The 16,168-nt window shown below is 44.4% G+C and overlaps 1 protein-coding gene across 2 annotated transcripts in view; it reads right to left on the reverse strand.

The window, feature by feature from the left end:
- The window catches only part of KCNK5 (potassium two pore domain channel subfamily K member 5), a 45,736-nt gene extending 44,611 nt beyond the window's left edge, over positions 1–1,125 (reverse strand). Inside the window, exons 1-2 of one of the 2 annotated variants that reach the window (XM_083732567.1) lie at positions 722–1,125; positions 156–403 (exon numbers count right to left, since the gene is read on the reverse strand). In XM_083732567.1, coding sequence (XP_083588693.1) covers positions 156–341 — 186 coding nt within the window. In that variant the 5' untranslated portion in view covers positions 342–403; positions 722–1,125. The other variant, XM_083732568.1, reaches the window with a different exon arrangement.
- Positions 1,126–16,168: the final 15,043 nt, after the last annotated feature.

Consider the following 16,168-nt stretch of genomic DNA (forward strand, 5'->3'; position numbering starts at 1 on the left):
ACAGTACTCTTTGAAGTCCTCCGCTTTGGAAACCTCAAACGTGACCGTCGATTCACAGAAGGTGGACAAGCCGCCACACTCCAGCCCAGCCCAGCGACTTCTCCATCGGATTTCTTTCTGAAGAGCAGCGTTTTTCCCCCCGCTCCCAAACTCACCTGCAGGATCTTGTCCAGCCCTTCCTGGCCCAGGCAGGGAAAATCCTTGAGGAGTTGCGTTTTCTTGTCCTTGTAGCTCTGCGTCGCTTGCTTCCAGTAAGGCTGCTCCAAGACTTCGAAAATCGCTGCTCCGATGGACAGGTAGAAGATGATCGCGGACGTGAGCAGGGGACCCCTGTCGACCATGGCGGCGCCCAGTGGGGGACGCTCAGCGACAGCGAAAAGGAGAGGCGGCCGCCGGGATGTGCCTGGCGAGGGAAGCGGAGAGCAGACCTGAGCTCCCTCTGGAGAGAATGCGAGGGACTCTCGCGCGCTGCCTTGCCTTAGCCTGCCTGCCTGCCTCTGCTCCCCACCCCTTCCTCCTCCCCGAAGCCCCTCTTTTTATTTGCCTCTCACTTCATTCTGCTCTCCTCCCACCGTCTCCTCCTCCTCCTCCTCGTCGTCGCTTCCCCCCACCGTTCTTCCGACGGTCCTCCTTTCTCTGCCTGCGTCTCTTTCGCTGTTTGAATTTGGTGCCCTTCTGCTCCCCCACTCCTCTCAACCAGCGGCGCATGCGGAGCCGTTACCGGTTGGCCGGCGGCGGCGGCGGCGACGGCTCCGTTCTCCCGCCTCAGAGACGGAGGCAGCGGGGAAGCCTCATTCAGCCCGCCTGTGTCCCATGTGGCGCGCGGACTCCGTGTCCCGGCGCGTTCCGTGGCAGTGGCGGTGGCAGCAGCAGCGGAGGGAGGGCGCCGTGGTCGCCACGCCGCGTGCGGCAACAGCCGTCTCTTTCTCAGCTTCTCCCAGCCCGCTTTCTCAGCACGGAGTGGCCCCGGCCCGCCCTGAGAAAAGCTATTTAGGAGCGGAGCGCCCGCCCTGCGCGGTGCCAGCTCGCGGAATGGTCAGAGCTAGCTGCTGCCACCGCCTGGGCGGGGTGAGCTGCGCTCCTCGGCAGTTAAGCGAGGTGCTTGCTTGCTCTTACGTTGACCTGGGTGGGAGCTTACGTCAAGTGTGTGTGAGTGTCTGTCGTCTGTCTGTCTCTTTCACTCTCATATTCCCGCCCTCCGAGGGCTGAAGGGGAAAAAAAAGTGGATTTAAAAGTTCAAAAGGGTAGCCACGTTCGTTATCTCAGATAAAATGATCACTCTGGAGCTGAAGCTCATCTGTATGCTTTACGCAGTGCTGGAAAAGGAATGATGATGCTAATGAATAAAATAAAATAAAATCCTTTATCCACAGATCTCAGGGCACAAGAATACAAGATAAAAACACAAAAAGTAGTGGCCAGGCCTGGTTCCCTTGGCAGCAGTGCGTTTTGGTGGGGGCCTCCATGCTGCACCCCAGTCCTTGCCCCACCACCAAATGACAGAGGGCTATCTATCTCCCTCCCTTTCTTTCCCCTTTTCCACTCAAGGAGCTCAGGGCAGTGTACATGGTTCTCCCCTCCTCACTTTATCCTCACCACAACCCTGCGAGGTAGGTGAGGCTGGGAGGCCGTGGCCGGTTTAAGGTCACCCAGTGAGCTAATGCCGGTCGCCCAGATCAGAGTCCATTGCTAACCACTGCACCGTGCTGGCTGCCAAATAATAATGGTGGGTGGGGTTGCCTTCCTCTAAGCATGAGTGGGTTGACTTTGCCCTGGTTCAGCTTCCCAAAGAGAGAGTCCAATCACCTATGGCTGCTCGCTCACCCTCTGTCTCTAGGGGGTGGGTCACAGGCATGTTGCATCAGTGCAACTGATACCCAAAGATTCTGCTTCCACAGCATCTCTTACAAATTCAATGGTGGCTGGTGCTCCTTGAGACTGGTGGCATGGGTGTAGTCAGGATTTATGTTAAGGGGGACAGGCATCATGTTAGGGGGAGCAGGACCTCAGTTAGGTAAGTATTTTTTATTGATTTACCTGTTTTAGGGGGGCACTGCCCCCTGCCCCTCCCTTGGCTACGCTCATGACTGGTGGGATAGAAGGCAGGGGTGCCAGCAGGAGGTTGAGCTAGAGCCAATGACAGGCAGAAACAACTGGTCCCCAGTTTTGTCCCCAACCTCCTCCTTGGTGACTTCTAAAATTTCAACACTGGGATGAAGGAGGGGGAAGCTGTCAGTCAGTGCCACCCCCCCAGACTGGGTGGCAGTACAGTTGTGGCAGAAAACTCTCAGGTCCACACACAGCTTCCCAAGTGTCCCGAGAAAGATTGGCAGCCCAAGCGTGCTTTGGCAGTTGAGTCAGTGCTGAAGCAACAGAAGGCTACAATCCTATTCACACTTAACATGTTAGCCCATAAATTTAGTCATTTGTACCCTTTGGGGGAGCTTTGAGGTTGGCTTATTTTAGCCTCAGGACTCTGTGATGGCATATTTTCCAAGGCTACCCAGTGAGCTTCATACATGGCACAGATTTGAACCCAGATGGTCTTGTTCCAAATTCAGCACTTCTGCGTAAACACAAATTAGAACAGCATGTAAGTATATCTTTAGCATGTCTGGATGGTAACCTGAATGTGTTAAGAGATAATGGGTAGAAAATGAGCCTTCAAATCACAGTATCTATAGTCCAACACAGTTTTGTTTCTTGGTCTAAAATCTCTCACACAAATTATTTTTGTCCCCCTCCCACAGGTCATAATAAAAATAACAAGCGTATCTAGAGTAATGTTTTCTCAGTTAACATTTGGAGGTAAGCATATTTTCTCAAAGAACAAAACATGCTTGCTTTTTCTACCTCCGTTTTTCAGAGGGTGATCATATTAGTTTGTAGCAGCAAAACTAACTGAGTCTTGTGGCACTTTTAGGGGCTAACCAGTTTTATTATGGCAAAAGCTTCCATGGACTAGAGACCACTTCATCCAATGTATCATGAAATGCATCTCTTTAACCTCAATGACTACAGTTAAGGTTTGGTGGGTAGTCTGCCCCCCTCCCCCAGGCATGGGTTCAGTCCTGTCAATGATTTCCCCACACTTACTTTGTAAATGTTTTACTAGGTACACCCTGGGTGGAAAGTAAAAGATTAGCATTCTCATCCCAATATGTGAGGTCTCACACATTTAAGGAGAAAAGAAAGTTATAAAAAGTTGCAGGCATTACTGCTTCTCACCATCACAGACAGCTTCATGTTTACCTTTGGAAGTCAGCTGTGTCCTGCTGCTCCTCATTGTGGAGATATAGCTGTTAAAGTCACAAGAACAATATTTCCCCATTGTCATCCCTAAAGCAAGACCTAGGCTCCCATCCTATACCAATTTACCTGGGAGTATGCCCCATTAAGGGACACGGGTGGCACTGTGGGTTAAACCACAGAGCCTAGGACTTGCCGATCAGAAGGTTGGTGGTTCGAATCCCCGCGACGGGGTGAGCTCCCGTTGCTTGGTCTCTGCTCCTGCGAACCTAGCAGTTCGAAAGCACGTCAAAGTGCAAGTAGATAAATAGGTACCGCTCTGGCGGGAAGGTAAACAGCGTTTCCGTGTGCTGCTCTGGTTCACCAGAAGCGGATTAGTCATGAGCACCGTGACCCCAGAGTTGGCCATGACTGGACCTAATGGTCAGGGGTCCCTTTACCTTTACCTTATGCCCCATTAAACACAGACTTACTTCTGAAATATACATTTATAGTATGTGGCTAAGCTGTTTTGCAAAGTTTTTACTTTTTGCATTTGCCATTTGAGGAGGCGATTGTTTAACACCCACCACACTTTATTGTGTAGTAGTATTAGCTGAAAACAACTTCTTTGGAGCACAGTACCTGATCCCAGACAAAATCACCACAGGAAGGATGCATTCTGGTTGCTAGGGGGGAAGATGGAATTACAGAGATTCCATGGACTACTAGAATATAAGACAGAAGCAGGGCAAGTGCACTAAAGTGGAGGGGGAAAACTCTTTAGGACCCCAGGGATTCCTATCCCCCAGTGTCCAAACAAATCAATTATCAATCAGCCATTTAACTTCACTCACTGGAAAAACACTGACAGGCATGACCAGCCAGGATGGCTCATTTCATAGGCATTCCTTAGAAGGGTATCTGCACATTTTGATTCATAACTTTCTTTCCCCTGCTTGTGGGCAACAGTGAAGAGTTTCATGGCTGCATGGACCCAATGGAACTGGGACTACTGCTGTAGAAAATACTGATCTGGATGGACTAATGATCTGACTTGGTACAAAACAGTTCTCTTCTTCTTTTTCTAATGGGACTTACTCCCATGTGCATGGGATAGAAGCCTCAGTCAGAAACTGACAAGTAGCATGGGAAAATATTTTCATTTTCTTTGAACTATTCTTTTGTCTGTATGTTGTCTGCATTCATTGTAAGGGACCGCCGCATAAATACTGGCATTGCATGTAGAACATTGTGCATACTTAATAGTGTGCAAGTGAGAAACTCTTGTCGGTGGTTTTCTGTGACACATTTAGAAACCAGCCTTTATCCACAGTTTACATAAGAACTAAAGTACAAAGCAGACAGCGCAGAAGGATCTTGCAAAATGATATCACCAGGAAATAAATTGACTGATGAAATCAGTACTGATAACCGTAAAGTAATGCAACAACTACTGAAAAACAATTCTAGCTAGAGTGTTAGGCTTACATTAGCGGTTAGCCAGTCAGGAATGAAGTGGATGTAAGTGAGGTTGTTCACTCACTACAGAAGCAAGAGGGACCTAACATGCCTGGAATATGCTTTCCTGCACAGATCCTGATCTGGATGAGAAGTTTGCTTGTTTATTTTAGTGCAACCAATGTGCCAGTTTATGGAGTAACAGACAAAAAGGCAGGTCCTTTTCCCAAGGAGTTTCTGGTTTCACACAGGTGAGCAAGAAGGTGGCAAAGGTAAACAATATGTATTCAGGAAAACAATATGTATTCAGATGAGTTATTCACACATTAGATTCAGTAGGGCATCGCAATGAAAATTGTGCTGAAGACTTGGAAAAGGATCTGCAGAAGGATTTTTTAAATAATAATAATAATAATAATAATAATAATAATAATAATAATTTATTATTTATACCCCGCCCATCTGGCTGGGCTTCCAACAAAATATTAAAATACAGTAATACCTCAAACATTAAAAGCTTCCCTAAACATGGCTGCCTTCAGATGTCTTCTAAAAGTCTGGTAGTTGTTGTTCTCTTTGACATGTGGTGGGAGGGTGTTCCACAGGGCAGGAGTCACTACCAAGAAGGCCCTCTGCCTGGTTCCCTGTAACTTGGCTTCTCGCAGTGAGGGAACCGCCAGAAGGCCCTTGGAGCTGGACCTCAGTGTCTGGGTAGAACGATGGGGGTGGAGATGCTCCTTCAGGTATACTGGACCAAAGCCATTTAGGGCTTTAAAGGTGAGCACCAACACTTTGAATTGTGCTCGGAAACGTACTGGGAGCCAATGTAGGTCTTTCAAGACTGGTGTTATGTGGTCTCGGCAGCCGCCCCCAGTCACCAGTCTAGCTGCTGCATTCTGGATTAGTTGTAGTTTCCGGGACACCTTCAAAGGTAGCCCCACAAAGAGCGCATTGCAGTAGTCCAACCAAGAGATAACTAAAGCATGCACCACTCTGGCGAGACAGTCTGTGGGCAGATAGGTTCTCAGCCTGAGTACCAGATGGAGCTGGTAAACAGCTGCTCTGGACACAGAATTGACCTGTGCCTCCATGGACAGCTGCGAGTCTAAAATGACTCCCAGGTTGCGCACCTAAGGTAAGTGAGAAGCAGTTTCACAAAGGGGTGTTAGGAAGTGTTCCAGGCATAAGCAGGGAAGGGAAAGAAGAAAGACTTGAGTCAAGTGAAAAGAAGAACTTGAATTGGTGGAGGGGTGGAGCTGGAGACATTCCTGGAAACAAACACATTCTGCCATAGACAACTGTCCTATATCTCCTCCTGCCACCAAGACGTAGCAAAACAAAACATGTGATGTACATTTTGATGATCAGAATTCCTCTCCACTTGCATGCAGCAACCAATGTAGTGGACAATTGCCTAGTAAAAAAAGAAAGAAAAGAATGTCAGTAAGAATGTTGTCCTAACAAAGCAAATATTTTTTATTGCCTTTATTGAAATGTTGAAGACCAAAACCACCAGGTGATATATTTCTTTCCTTCTTGAACAACTGTTAACCTCTGTTTTCCCTTTGTCGGTATGGTTTGTTAATTGAGATTAAAAATCAATAAAAAATATTTATTTTGAAATTATATTGATTTGTTAAATTAAATTTTAAAAATGATGTTTTAGCAGTGTACACTACCTTGATATTTTATCAAGGCATAGAAAAAATTCTATAAATAAATAAAATAATAAGTGGTGGATATGATCCAAAGTATTCTCGAAGCTACCAGCATGAGTTTGACCAAACTGCAGGAGGCAGTGGAAGACAGAAGTGCCTGGCGTGCTCTGGTCCATGGGGTCACAAAGAGTCGGACACGACTAAATGACTAAACAACAACAACAACAAAATGATCCAAAACTACAGTTAATTTTATTTATCCTTGGTGGAATTATGATAAGGTAAGATATATTGGAAGGAAGCTGTTTTTGTGATTAGTGCAGTGATTGGCTATGACTTTTCATTTAATCAATTGCTAGGGTATTGGAAATACTTTCTGGGTCAGGAGCATGATGATTTGTGGTAGAATTTTTAACTACAGTTAAAATCTTAATAGTTCCCAAATAGCATGATTCAAACCCACCAACTTAGAGAATTGGTTTCAAAGACTTGTGACTTGGCCTTAATGGCTACCTTGCCTAAATATGTCCACCCGTGTGATTGTAAATATTGATGTGAGCCAAACTAAATTGACAGAATATTGAACAGAGAGACCACAACGTTTCTTGTATTTTTGTGGAGCTTGGGGCTTAATTTTGTGTAGATTATCTTAGTGTATTTGAACTTCCAGTATTTCACAATTATTAACACATTTCATCACAAGATATAAAACTTTCATTACGCACTGAGGAAAAGGTATTAGGGTGCGCCCACTTACTTCATTGTGAGTATTCTGAAATAGCTGGGTTGTGGATTGCATAAAACGTCCATATCCTTAACACTTGACATTGGCTTTCCCATGACCTTTATGACTCAGCCCCCATTGGAATTGGTTGTTCCTACCCATCCGGACGTTTTGAGGATGGAAGAAATAAACTGTTATAGGTGTGCTCTTCCTGAAGATGGGCATTAACCGAGACTGTTGGCATTTGAACAAAATCTGCACTACAAAACATGAAGACCCTTTTTTCTGTGCTAAAACATTACTAGCCATAGCACAACCTTTGAATTTTAGGGGTGTTTTTTTTAAGCTTATAACCCAGGATAGCAGCAGCTCTTGAAAAACAACAACTATAATTTTAGTGGGCAAAAAATATTTTTAGTTTTTTAAAATATGCCTTGTAATTGGTTTTACAGAAGACAAGACGGAATGAAGTGGCTGGATGGGTAGGAAGCACCAGCTGGGAAACCCCCAAGGGAACCCCCTGGGAAGAAGGGTCAGAGCCAGGGGATTGGTGGCAGGACAACGATGTGTAGTCAGAGGAAGAAGAGGAAGCAGACTGGGAGGAGGAAGTGTTGAAAGCTGAAGAGGCAACAGGGTTTAGTGAGCAGGAAGAGCCTGGGGCAGAGAGCAGTCCAGGCTCAGTAGTAGAAGAGGAGGCTGGAGAGGAGACAGACCAAGAGGCAGAGATGAGGCAGGCTGCTGAAGAATCCAGGGGGTCTCCCCCTCCTGCTGTGACCAGCTCCCCTCCTTGCTGGTCTCCCAGAACACACAGAGATATGAAGAGGGTAGAGCAATAAGATACAAGGTGACAGAGCCTTGGACTACTGGGGAAAGAACTGGGGGAGGAGCCTTATAAAGTGGCAACTGCCTTCAGACCTCGCAACTGCCTCAGTGGGGCAAAACCTACTGGGAAGAGTAGCTGTGATCACTAGGCCTGCACTGTTTTGGTTTCTTTGAATAAAGAGTTAACTTCACTAATGGCATGTTTTTATTGCTGACCTACTCCTGACTCTGGTTCCTGACATGAAATTTCCAAAGAAAATGTGATTGTTGACATAATCATGAAATTACTCTTGCTCTTGTCAACAAACCCTTTCAGTTTGGAAATTTCACTTCACTCATCTCGTCTTGGGCACAGCGAATTACAAGGCATATGTCCCCTAGCTGCTACAGTTTATGCTATAAGGAAGAATTTGTCTTAGCCATGGGTGCTCTTAGAGCCATGCTTTTCTTTAAGTGCTTTTCCATAAATGGCACCTCTGTTTCTGTCTTCTGATTTTAAAATGCCTCGCTTTACCTCATAAATGTTTCCCTCTTTTCTCTCTCTTTTTTAAATCCTCCTTTTCCACTCCCTGACTTTTCCTCACCCGCTCTGTTTAAACAGTGCCTTTATTGTTCACTCCCAACACCTGTCACATGGGCCCCACAGTTTTTCCTGTTAGTTGAGTTAATGAAAAAGTCGGGTTCATTTATATCATAGCTAAAAGTAAAACTAATTTTTAAAAAATACAATGAGGTAGAAACAGATAATATGGTTGTGAGCAATTCCACAATTATCAATCATTCTTACTATTTGCATAGGTCATCAGCTTCAGGCTTTCAAGTCCAGAAAGGAAATGACTTTCAGCTGAGGTGTGTGTCTAAGACATATTTGCTGTACAGATGTTTCCTAGATCAAGCACAATTAACAAATAGAAGTCAGGAAAAAATGGTTCTAGATCAAGCATAGGAAGGTGTGCAGCAGAAGCAATGGCTTGAGACTTAACTAATCATGGTGTGAATTTAAATGGGTGTTTTGGAGTTTGAAATACTTTGGAGCTGTATCTCATTCAGCCTGACAAAGGCCACTGATGCTGATGGCAATAAAATTGGCCCAGGATTTCCATTAAGTGTTCATGGCAGAAGACAAATCTAAATCAAGTTCTTTGGGTGAATGGCCAGCCTGTATTTTATTTCACTTCAACTGGTGGTGCCTCAGGGCTGTCAACAACTTGGTTGCAGCCAAATTTAAGAAGAATCATGCCAGCAGTACAATTTTTTTAAAAAAATTGAAGTTCAAAAGGAAAAAATGGTCCAAATGAAAAAAATGAACAAGGATATATTGTTTGTATTGAAGGAGCTAGTCCTTCAGGAATGAACCCACCACCATTTCCAGTAATGATTATTTAGAAGCTATGTGCTCTGTTGCTTATTCATCTTTGGCTTGTGAGCACACACTAGCTGTGTTTTATCTAGCTACTGTCATAAATCACTTGTGTAAAGGGGAGTGTGTTGCCCAATGAAATGGTGTTTAGGCAGACTTTCCTTATAATAATAATAATAATAATAATAATAATAATAATAATAATAATAATAATTTATTATTTGTACCCCGCCCATCTGGCTGGGTTTCCCCAGCCACTCTGGGCGGCTTCCAACAGAGATGAAAAATACACTAAAATGTCACATATTAAAAACTTCCCTGAACAGGGCTGCCTTCAGATGTCTTCTGAATGTCAGGTAGTTGTTTATCGCTTTGACATCTGATGGGAGGGCATTCCACAGGGCGGGCGCCACTACCGAGAAGGCCCTCTGCCTGGTTCCCTGTAACTTGGCCTCTCGCAGTGAGGGAACCGCCAGAAGGCCCTCGGAGCTGGGCCTCAGTGTCCGGGCAGAACGATGGGGGAGGAGACGCTCCTTCAGATATACTGGACTGAGGCCATTTAGGGCTTTAAAGGTCAGCACCAACACTTTGAATTGTGCTCGGAAACGTACTGGGAGCCAATGTAGGTCTTTCAAGACCGGTGTTATATGGTCTCGGCGGCCGCTCCCAGTCACCAGTCTAGCTGCCGCATTCTGGATTAGTTGTAGTTTCCGGGTCACCTTCAAAGGTAGCCCCATGTAGAGCGCATTGCAGTAGTCCAAGCGGGAGATAAACAGAGCATGTACCACTCTGGTGAGACAGTCTGCAGGCAGATAGGGTCTCAGCCTACGTACCAGATGGAGCTGGTAAACAGCTGCCCTGGATACAGATTTGACCTGTGCCTCCATGGACAGCTGTGAGTCCAAAATGACTCCCAGGCTGCGCACCTGGTCCTTCAGGGGCACAGTTACCCCATTCAGGACCAGGGAATCCTCCACACCTGCCCGCCTCCTGTCCCCCAAAAACAGTACTTCTGTCTTGTTGGGATTCAACCTCAATCTGTTAGCCGCCATCCTCCAACTGCTTCCAGACACTCACACAGGACCTTCACCGCCTTCACTGGTTCTGATTTAAAAGAGAGGTAGAGCTGGGTATCATCTGCATACTGATGAACACCCAGCCCAAACCTCCTGATGATCCCTCCCAGCGGCTGCATGTAGATATTGAAAAGCATGGGGGAGAGGACAGAACCCTGAGGCACCCCACAAGTGAGAGCCCAGGGGTCTGAACACTCATCCCCCACCACCACTTTCTGAACACGGCCCAGGAGGAAGGAGAGGAACCACTATGACAGTGCCCCCAGCTCCCAGCCCCTCAAGACGGTCCAGAAGGATGTCATGGTCGATGGTATCAAACGCCGCTGAGAGATCCAGCAAAACTAGGAAACAGCTCTCACCTTTGTCCCTAGCCCGCCGGAGATCATCAACCAGTGCTTTGGCTTCAGGAAAGTCTTTTGGTCTTAAGATCACATTATACCACATTCATTCTTCATGGCAGATTTGCTACACTGGTTTTGGGAAAGCAGACGAGCTTTTGGTTTTGCTGCAAATGCTGATTGAAACATGCCTCAACATAACAGAAGTTCTGTCTACAGAAGGCATCCTCTTGCTATGGAAGAACTTTAGAAAACTGCCAGGACCTAGATGCATCATAGCCAGACACTGGAGAGACCTGTCAGGAGTAAGCATGGACCAATGATACCAAATAGTATGGGAAACAGCCCTACTAGAAAAATTAACCAATAAACTGAAACTGACACGGGGACAAATAGAAGAAGACACCTTCACCCTGGTATGGCTCCCCTTTATCACATACACAGCCCAACAAAACAATGACAAAAATCCACCAACAGCATACAAATCAATATGGCTAACCTGACAAAACCCACCCCACTCACACATGAAAACAAAGACCACCACAGCCAACCACAAATGAATAACCACACCATAGGCCAACCCCAACCTCTCTCACCACCAAAGGAACACAAGTGAACAACAAAGAACCTGCACAAGCAACACTGACACCAAACCCTACATATAGTAAGTAAAATAGAAACATCGCCACCCGACCCCACCCCACCCATCTTTCCCTGCGCCACCTCTCTCCCTCTTTTCTTCCTAATGTCTCAACAAATGAAACTGATTTGTAAAAATGTTACCGGGGGCGGGGGGGGGGGGGGGCGGAATACGAGAGAGAGACATTGCACACACTTTTGTAAATTAAGAAAATATTTAATAAAAATAAATAAATAAATAAACAAACAAAAGAAAACATACTTGCAGCACAGTATAGAATATACTCTGTGATGTCCTGAGATTTATCTGCCTCTATTTCCCAGCACATAGATTGCTTCAGCAGTGTCTGCAGTAAAAACTGTTTTAGCTCATGTAGAGACTTGTCTTTGTTGGAGAGAGAGACACAGTTCCAGGGAAAGTTGCTGAACAGTTCCCTACTCCTTGAGCCTTATTGAACATACAGTAGAGGCTGCCTAAAATAAAAATTCTTGAGTGTGTTTGCCAAATCACACCTTATTAAACCAAAAATTAACTGGTGTTATCTCCCTGCCCCAGCTCATTTGCGGTGAAAATTTTAGGCGCAGCCAGTAAGTTTCAGATGCTTAGGCTTTAGATAGGCATGTAAATACCCTAACTGCACATCTAGGGACATTCAGTTTGCAAATCCCAAGTGTCTCCCAGGGGTCTTCACATCATTTTACTTGCCTTCTAATTCTCAATAACAGGCAAAGGGTTAATTCTCTAGTTCAGGAGTGGCCAGCCTATTATTCTTCAAATGTTGCTGAACTACAACTATCATTTCTGATTATTGGCCAGGCTGGCTGGGGCTGATGGGAGTTAGAGTACATCAACATTTGGAGGGTGACTAATCACATTTTAGCCACTAAAATTGGATGCTGACTACATCCAATGAATATTTCACTTCTGATTTCCTACGTTTCTTTTGCCAAAGAGAAACAATAGAAATAAATCATAAAGAAAATTTATTTAGTAGGATTTTTTTTCTATAGACAGTTAGTGAATACTTAGAAGATGGTATTGCTGCGAGACCATCTGAGAACTCTTATGATTTTAGGCATGCAGACTTTAGTAAATTTGATAGGCAGCTAATATCGGTTGGGGCTGCAAAGGGTTTAATTATGAAGCTATTGGTTCTGTGATTTTACTGTAATTGGATTAAATTTGTAAATTACTCCAATATGTCAAAAAGGCACCTGGATTTTGGACCGTAAAAAACTCATAACCACTACAACTTTTGAGGTAGTTGACAGAATTTTGCATATCCCTTAATCAAATAATCCTACAAAAGTTTTGGGTCTCAGGAAGTGTATGATTATTAATGCAAGTAATGTATAATAATTTATGCAATGCAAATGAAGACACTAGTTTCAAATTCTGGAAATAGGCACTGCTAATTAGAGTGGTGTTTGGTAGACCCATTCCACTTCCTCTTTGAGTTTAGTAAGATAATATGAGGTTGTTTATCTTTTCCTTGTAATTGAATTTTGCAGATATTAAGCTTTATTACAGAGTTTAGCAGTGTTCAGGGGCGCCGACTTATAAAAAATATTGGGGGGGCGGGGGCCCATACCGACTTATAAAAAATATTGGGGGGCCCCAAGACCTCCAAACCCCTGCTGCTGGGGGAACGAAAGGGGCGAGCCCCGGGCTGCCCCGACCTTAAGTGAACCTGTGAGGGCCCGCCCTTTGTGGCAGCCGATTGGCTGCCGCCGTGGGCGGTGAATATTAATGAGCTAGGGGGAATCCCCACTTCTCGCGGGGCTGACGCCAGCCCCACGAGATTGTTGATGGGTCGAGAGCCCGCAACCCCACCCCCTCTCTAGATCGGGAGTGGCTTTGTTTTAACTCATTACTGGTATTTTAAAAGGTAACTATCGTCAAACAAGGAAAATAAAAAATGCCAACATAATTTTGTGATTTTACAAAGCATAATATAACTAATAATTTTCTTAAATTATTGGGGGGGCGGAGCCCCCCCAAACAAATTTTTGAGGGGGCTCGGGCCCCCTCAGGCCCCATGGACTCGGCGCCTATGGCAGTGTTTTGTCTGCATAAAGATGACTGTATATTGGCATCACATTTTAAAAAATCATTTAATTCTTATAACAAGCGGCCAATTTCAGCTGCTATATCTTTCTCAAGCACAGAAGTGAAACATCTGCTGAGACCGACAACACTTTACTTGTCTTCCTTTTTATCTAAGAATGAGTTTGCCTGAAGCATTGAACACTGAGTATTAGGCTCTGTTGAGTATTATTGCATCACTGGGTATTAAATCTTAGTACTCTCTTAGATTGCATTACTTATAAAAGTGGAATATGCACAGCAAGGAGGAAGAGGTTAAAGAAACATTTTTCTCCCTCTCATAACACTAGAACTCATGAACATCCCATGAAGCTGAATGTTGGGAGATTCAGGACAGATAAAAGAAAGTGCTTCTTCACAGAGTGCATAGTTACCATATTTTTCGCTCTATAAGACGCACCAGACCATGAGATGCACCTAGTTTTTGGAGGAGGAAAACGAGAAAAAATATATTCTGAATCTCAGAAGCCAGAACAGCAAGAGGGATCGCTGCGCAACGAAAGTTATAGTTATAGTATAGCTGCACAGCCTGCATCCGCTCTATAAGACGCACACGCATTTCCCCTTACTTTTTAGGAGGGAAAAAGTGAGTCTTATAGAGCAAAAAAAATGGTAATGATGGAACTTGGTTCCTACGGGAGACAGTGGTGGCCACCAACTTGAATGTCTTGTTTGGGGACTCCTAATGCTGGTCAGCAGGCATGTATCTCCTGGGCAGATTACAATAACAGTACTGTACTTTTTATTCTTGGAGATTAAGTGGCTTTCATTCAGACAGGCTCTGCAATGTCTTTTGAAAATGCTGCAATAGCTTTTGTCGCTAGAACAATTTTCACAAAAGGTATTAGCAATGTACATCGGAACACTCTGCTTTCCAGGTTACAATCATTGGCAAAGTGTGTAGGTATTCTATTATTCTATAGGGATTTCTGGTTATTATTTGTGTGTCTGCACTACAACCTGTTATGGTGAGATGACCAATACTATAGTTTGTCAGTCTTTACATAGATTGCTTTCTGCCCAAAGCTTACCGAGAACTCAATATATTACAAAGTACGCTATTATCGCAGTTCAAGGCTTTCAAGTACATTCTAAAGCAAGTGGCATTTCCTGGTTTTGCCAAGAACATTGTCCTAAAATAGAACAGAAAACCAATGGAAAACAACAAGCATCTTCAGCATGAACCAATAAACCCAGTGACCGGCAATTTTTTAGAAATATCTCTACTTTTTATTATATCCATGGAAGAGAAAGTTTAATCATGTTTTGTTCAAAGCTGCAAATATATTTTTGTATGGATAAAACTGTGTAAACCTTAACTCAGCGGAGCCATTCATACTGTTTTATTGTATGTGATAATAAACTTTTGTGGAATTCAGCTCTTTGAGTGAAATTCAATGGTCTATAATAGGAATTTGCCAAGAAGTTGGATGCAGGTCCCATCTTAGAACTCTGCATTGCAAGTGAAATTTGAATTTGATATTGCAGAAATCTGCTGTTTACATACGGATAGTGCTTATATTTCTTTACACTAGCTCAGGGGTGAGGAACCCTTTCCAGCCCAAGGGCTAGATTTTGAGGGCCACATCATGCCAGTGCTGAGCGGAGCCAGTGGGAAAAAGTGAGGGGAACAACAAATGTCAATGTACTGGAGGCTTGCTTGATCAACTCTCACACATTTCTCTCTGTACTCCATCTAGACAAGCAAGAGGCATTATAAAATACAAGGACACATTACAGTTAGGCAAAAACATTTGGGTGGAGCAGGGTTGCAGCCTGGTAAGGGGTTTGGAGGGCCAGGCAGAGAGACATGGAGGACCAAATTTGACCCCTAGACCTGTCTGAGGTTCCCTACCCCTGGGCTAGACCAATCCAACATCAGTGGTGTTTAATAATAATAATAATAATATTTTTTATTTATACCACACCCTCCCTGGCCAAAACCGGGCTCAGAGCGGCTAACATCAAATATATAACATATTACCATAAAATCAAGCAATCAATTAAAATACATCCTAAAATCAAATCAGAATCAAAGTGACTACACAATGGAAAGGGGCAGGGCCGTTGCTCTTGAAGAGTTTGGATTTGGATTTGATATCCCGCTTTATCACTACCCTAAGGGGTCTCAAAGCAGCTAACAATTTCCTTTTCCCTCCTCCCCCACAACAAACACTCTGTGAGGTGAGTGGGGCTGAGAGACTTCAGAGAAGTGTGACTGGCCCAAGGTCACCCAGCAGCTGCATGTGGAGGAGCGGGGAAGCGAACCCAGTTCACCAGATTACAAGTCCACTGCTCTTAACCACTACACCACACTGGCTCTTGAAGGACTGATGTACTACTAAGATGTAGTCAGACACTGGTGCTTTTGTAGGGCTGCCATACATCCGGATTTTCCTGGACAATACTGGGATTTCAAAGGTGGAATTAACGTCCAGGAATTAACATCCACTTTGTCCTGGATCTTAGGCAAGTCAATAAAAAAAAAAAAATCACATGTGTTGTGTGTGTGTGTGTGTGTGTGTGTGTGTGTTTGTAGGGGGAAAAGCTCAACAAGCAGTGGAGGGAAATTATAGTTTAAATTGCACTGAGTATTTGAACGTTTAAAAATGACATCTAAATGCCAACCCTCCACCCCAATATCAGTTATAATTTCATATTCAATGCACCAAAACATAGTCTGGAAAGGTCCTTTGACAGTTTCGGCATAGCTTGTTGCAAGTTCTTGGGAAGTTGTTATATTCCTCCCTGTCAA

The sequence above is a fragment of the Podarcis gaigeae genome (assembly GCF_964106915.1).
Source record: "Podarcis gaigeae genome assembly, chromosome: 3".
NCBI classification, from domain to species: domain Eukaryota; kingdom Metazoa; phylum Chordata; class Lepidosauria; order Squamata; family Lacertidae; genus Podarcis; species Podarcis gaigeae.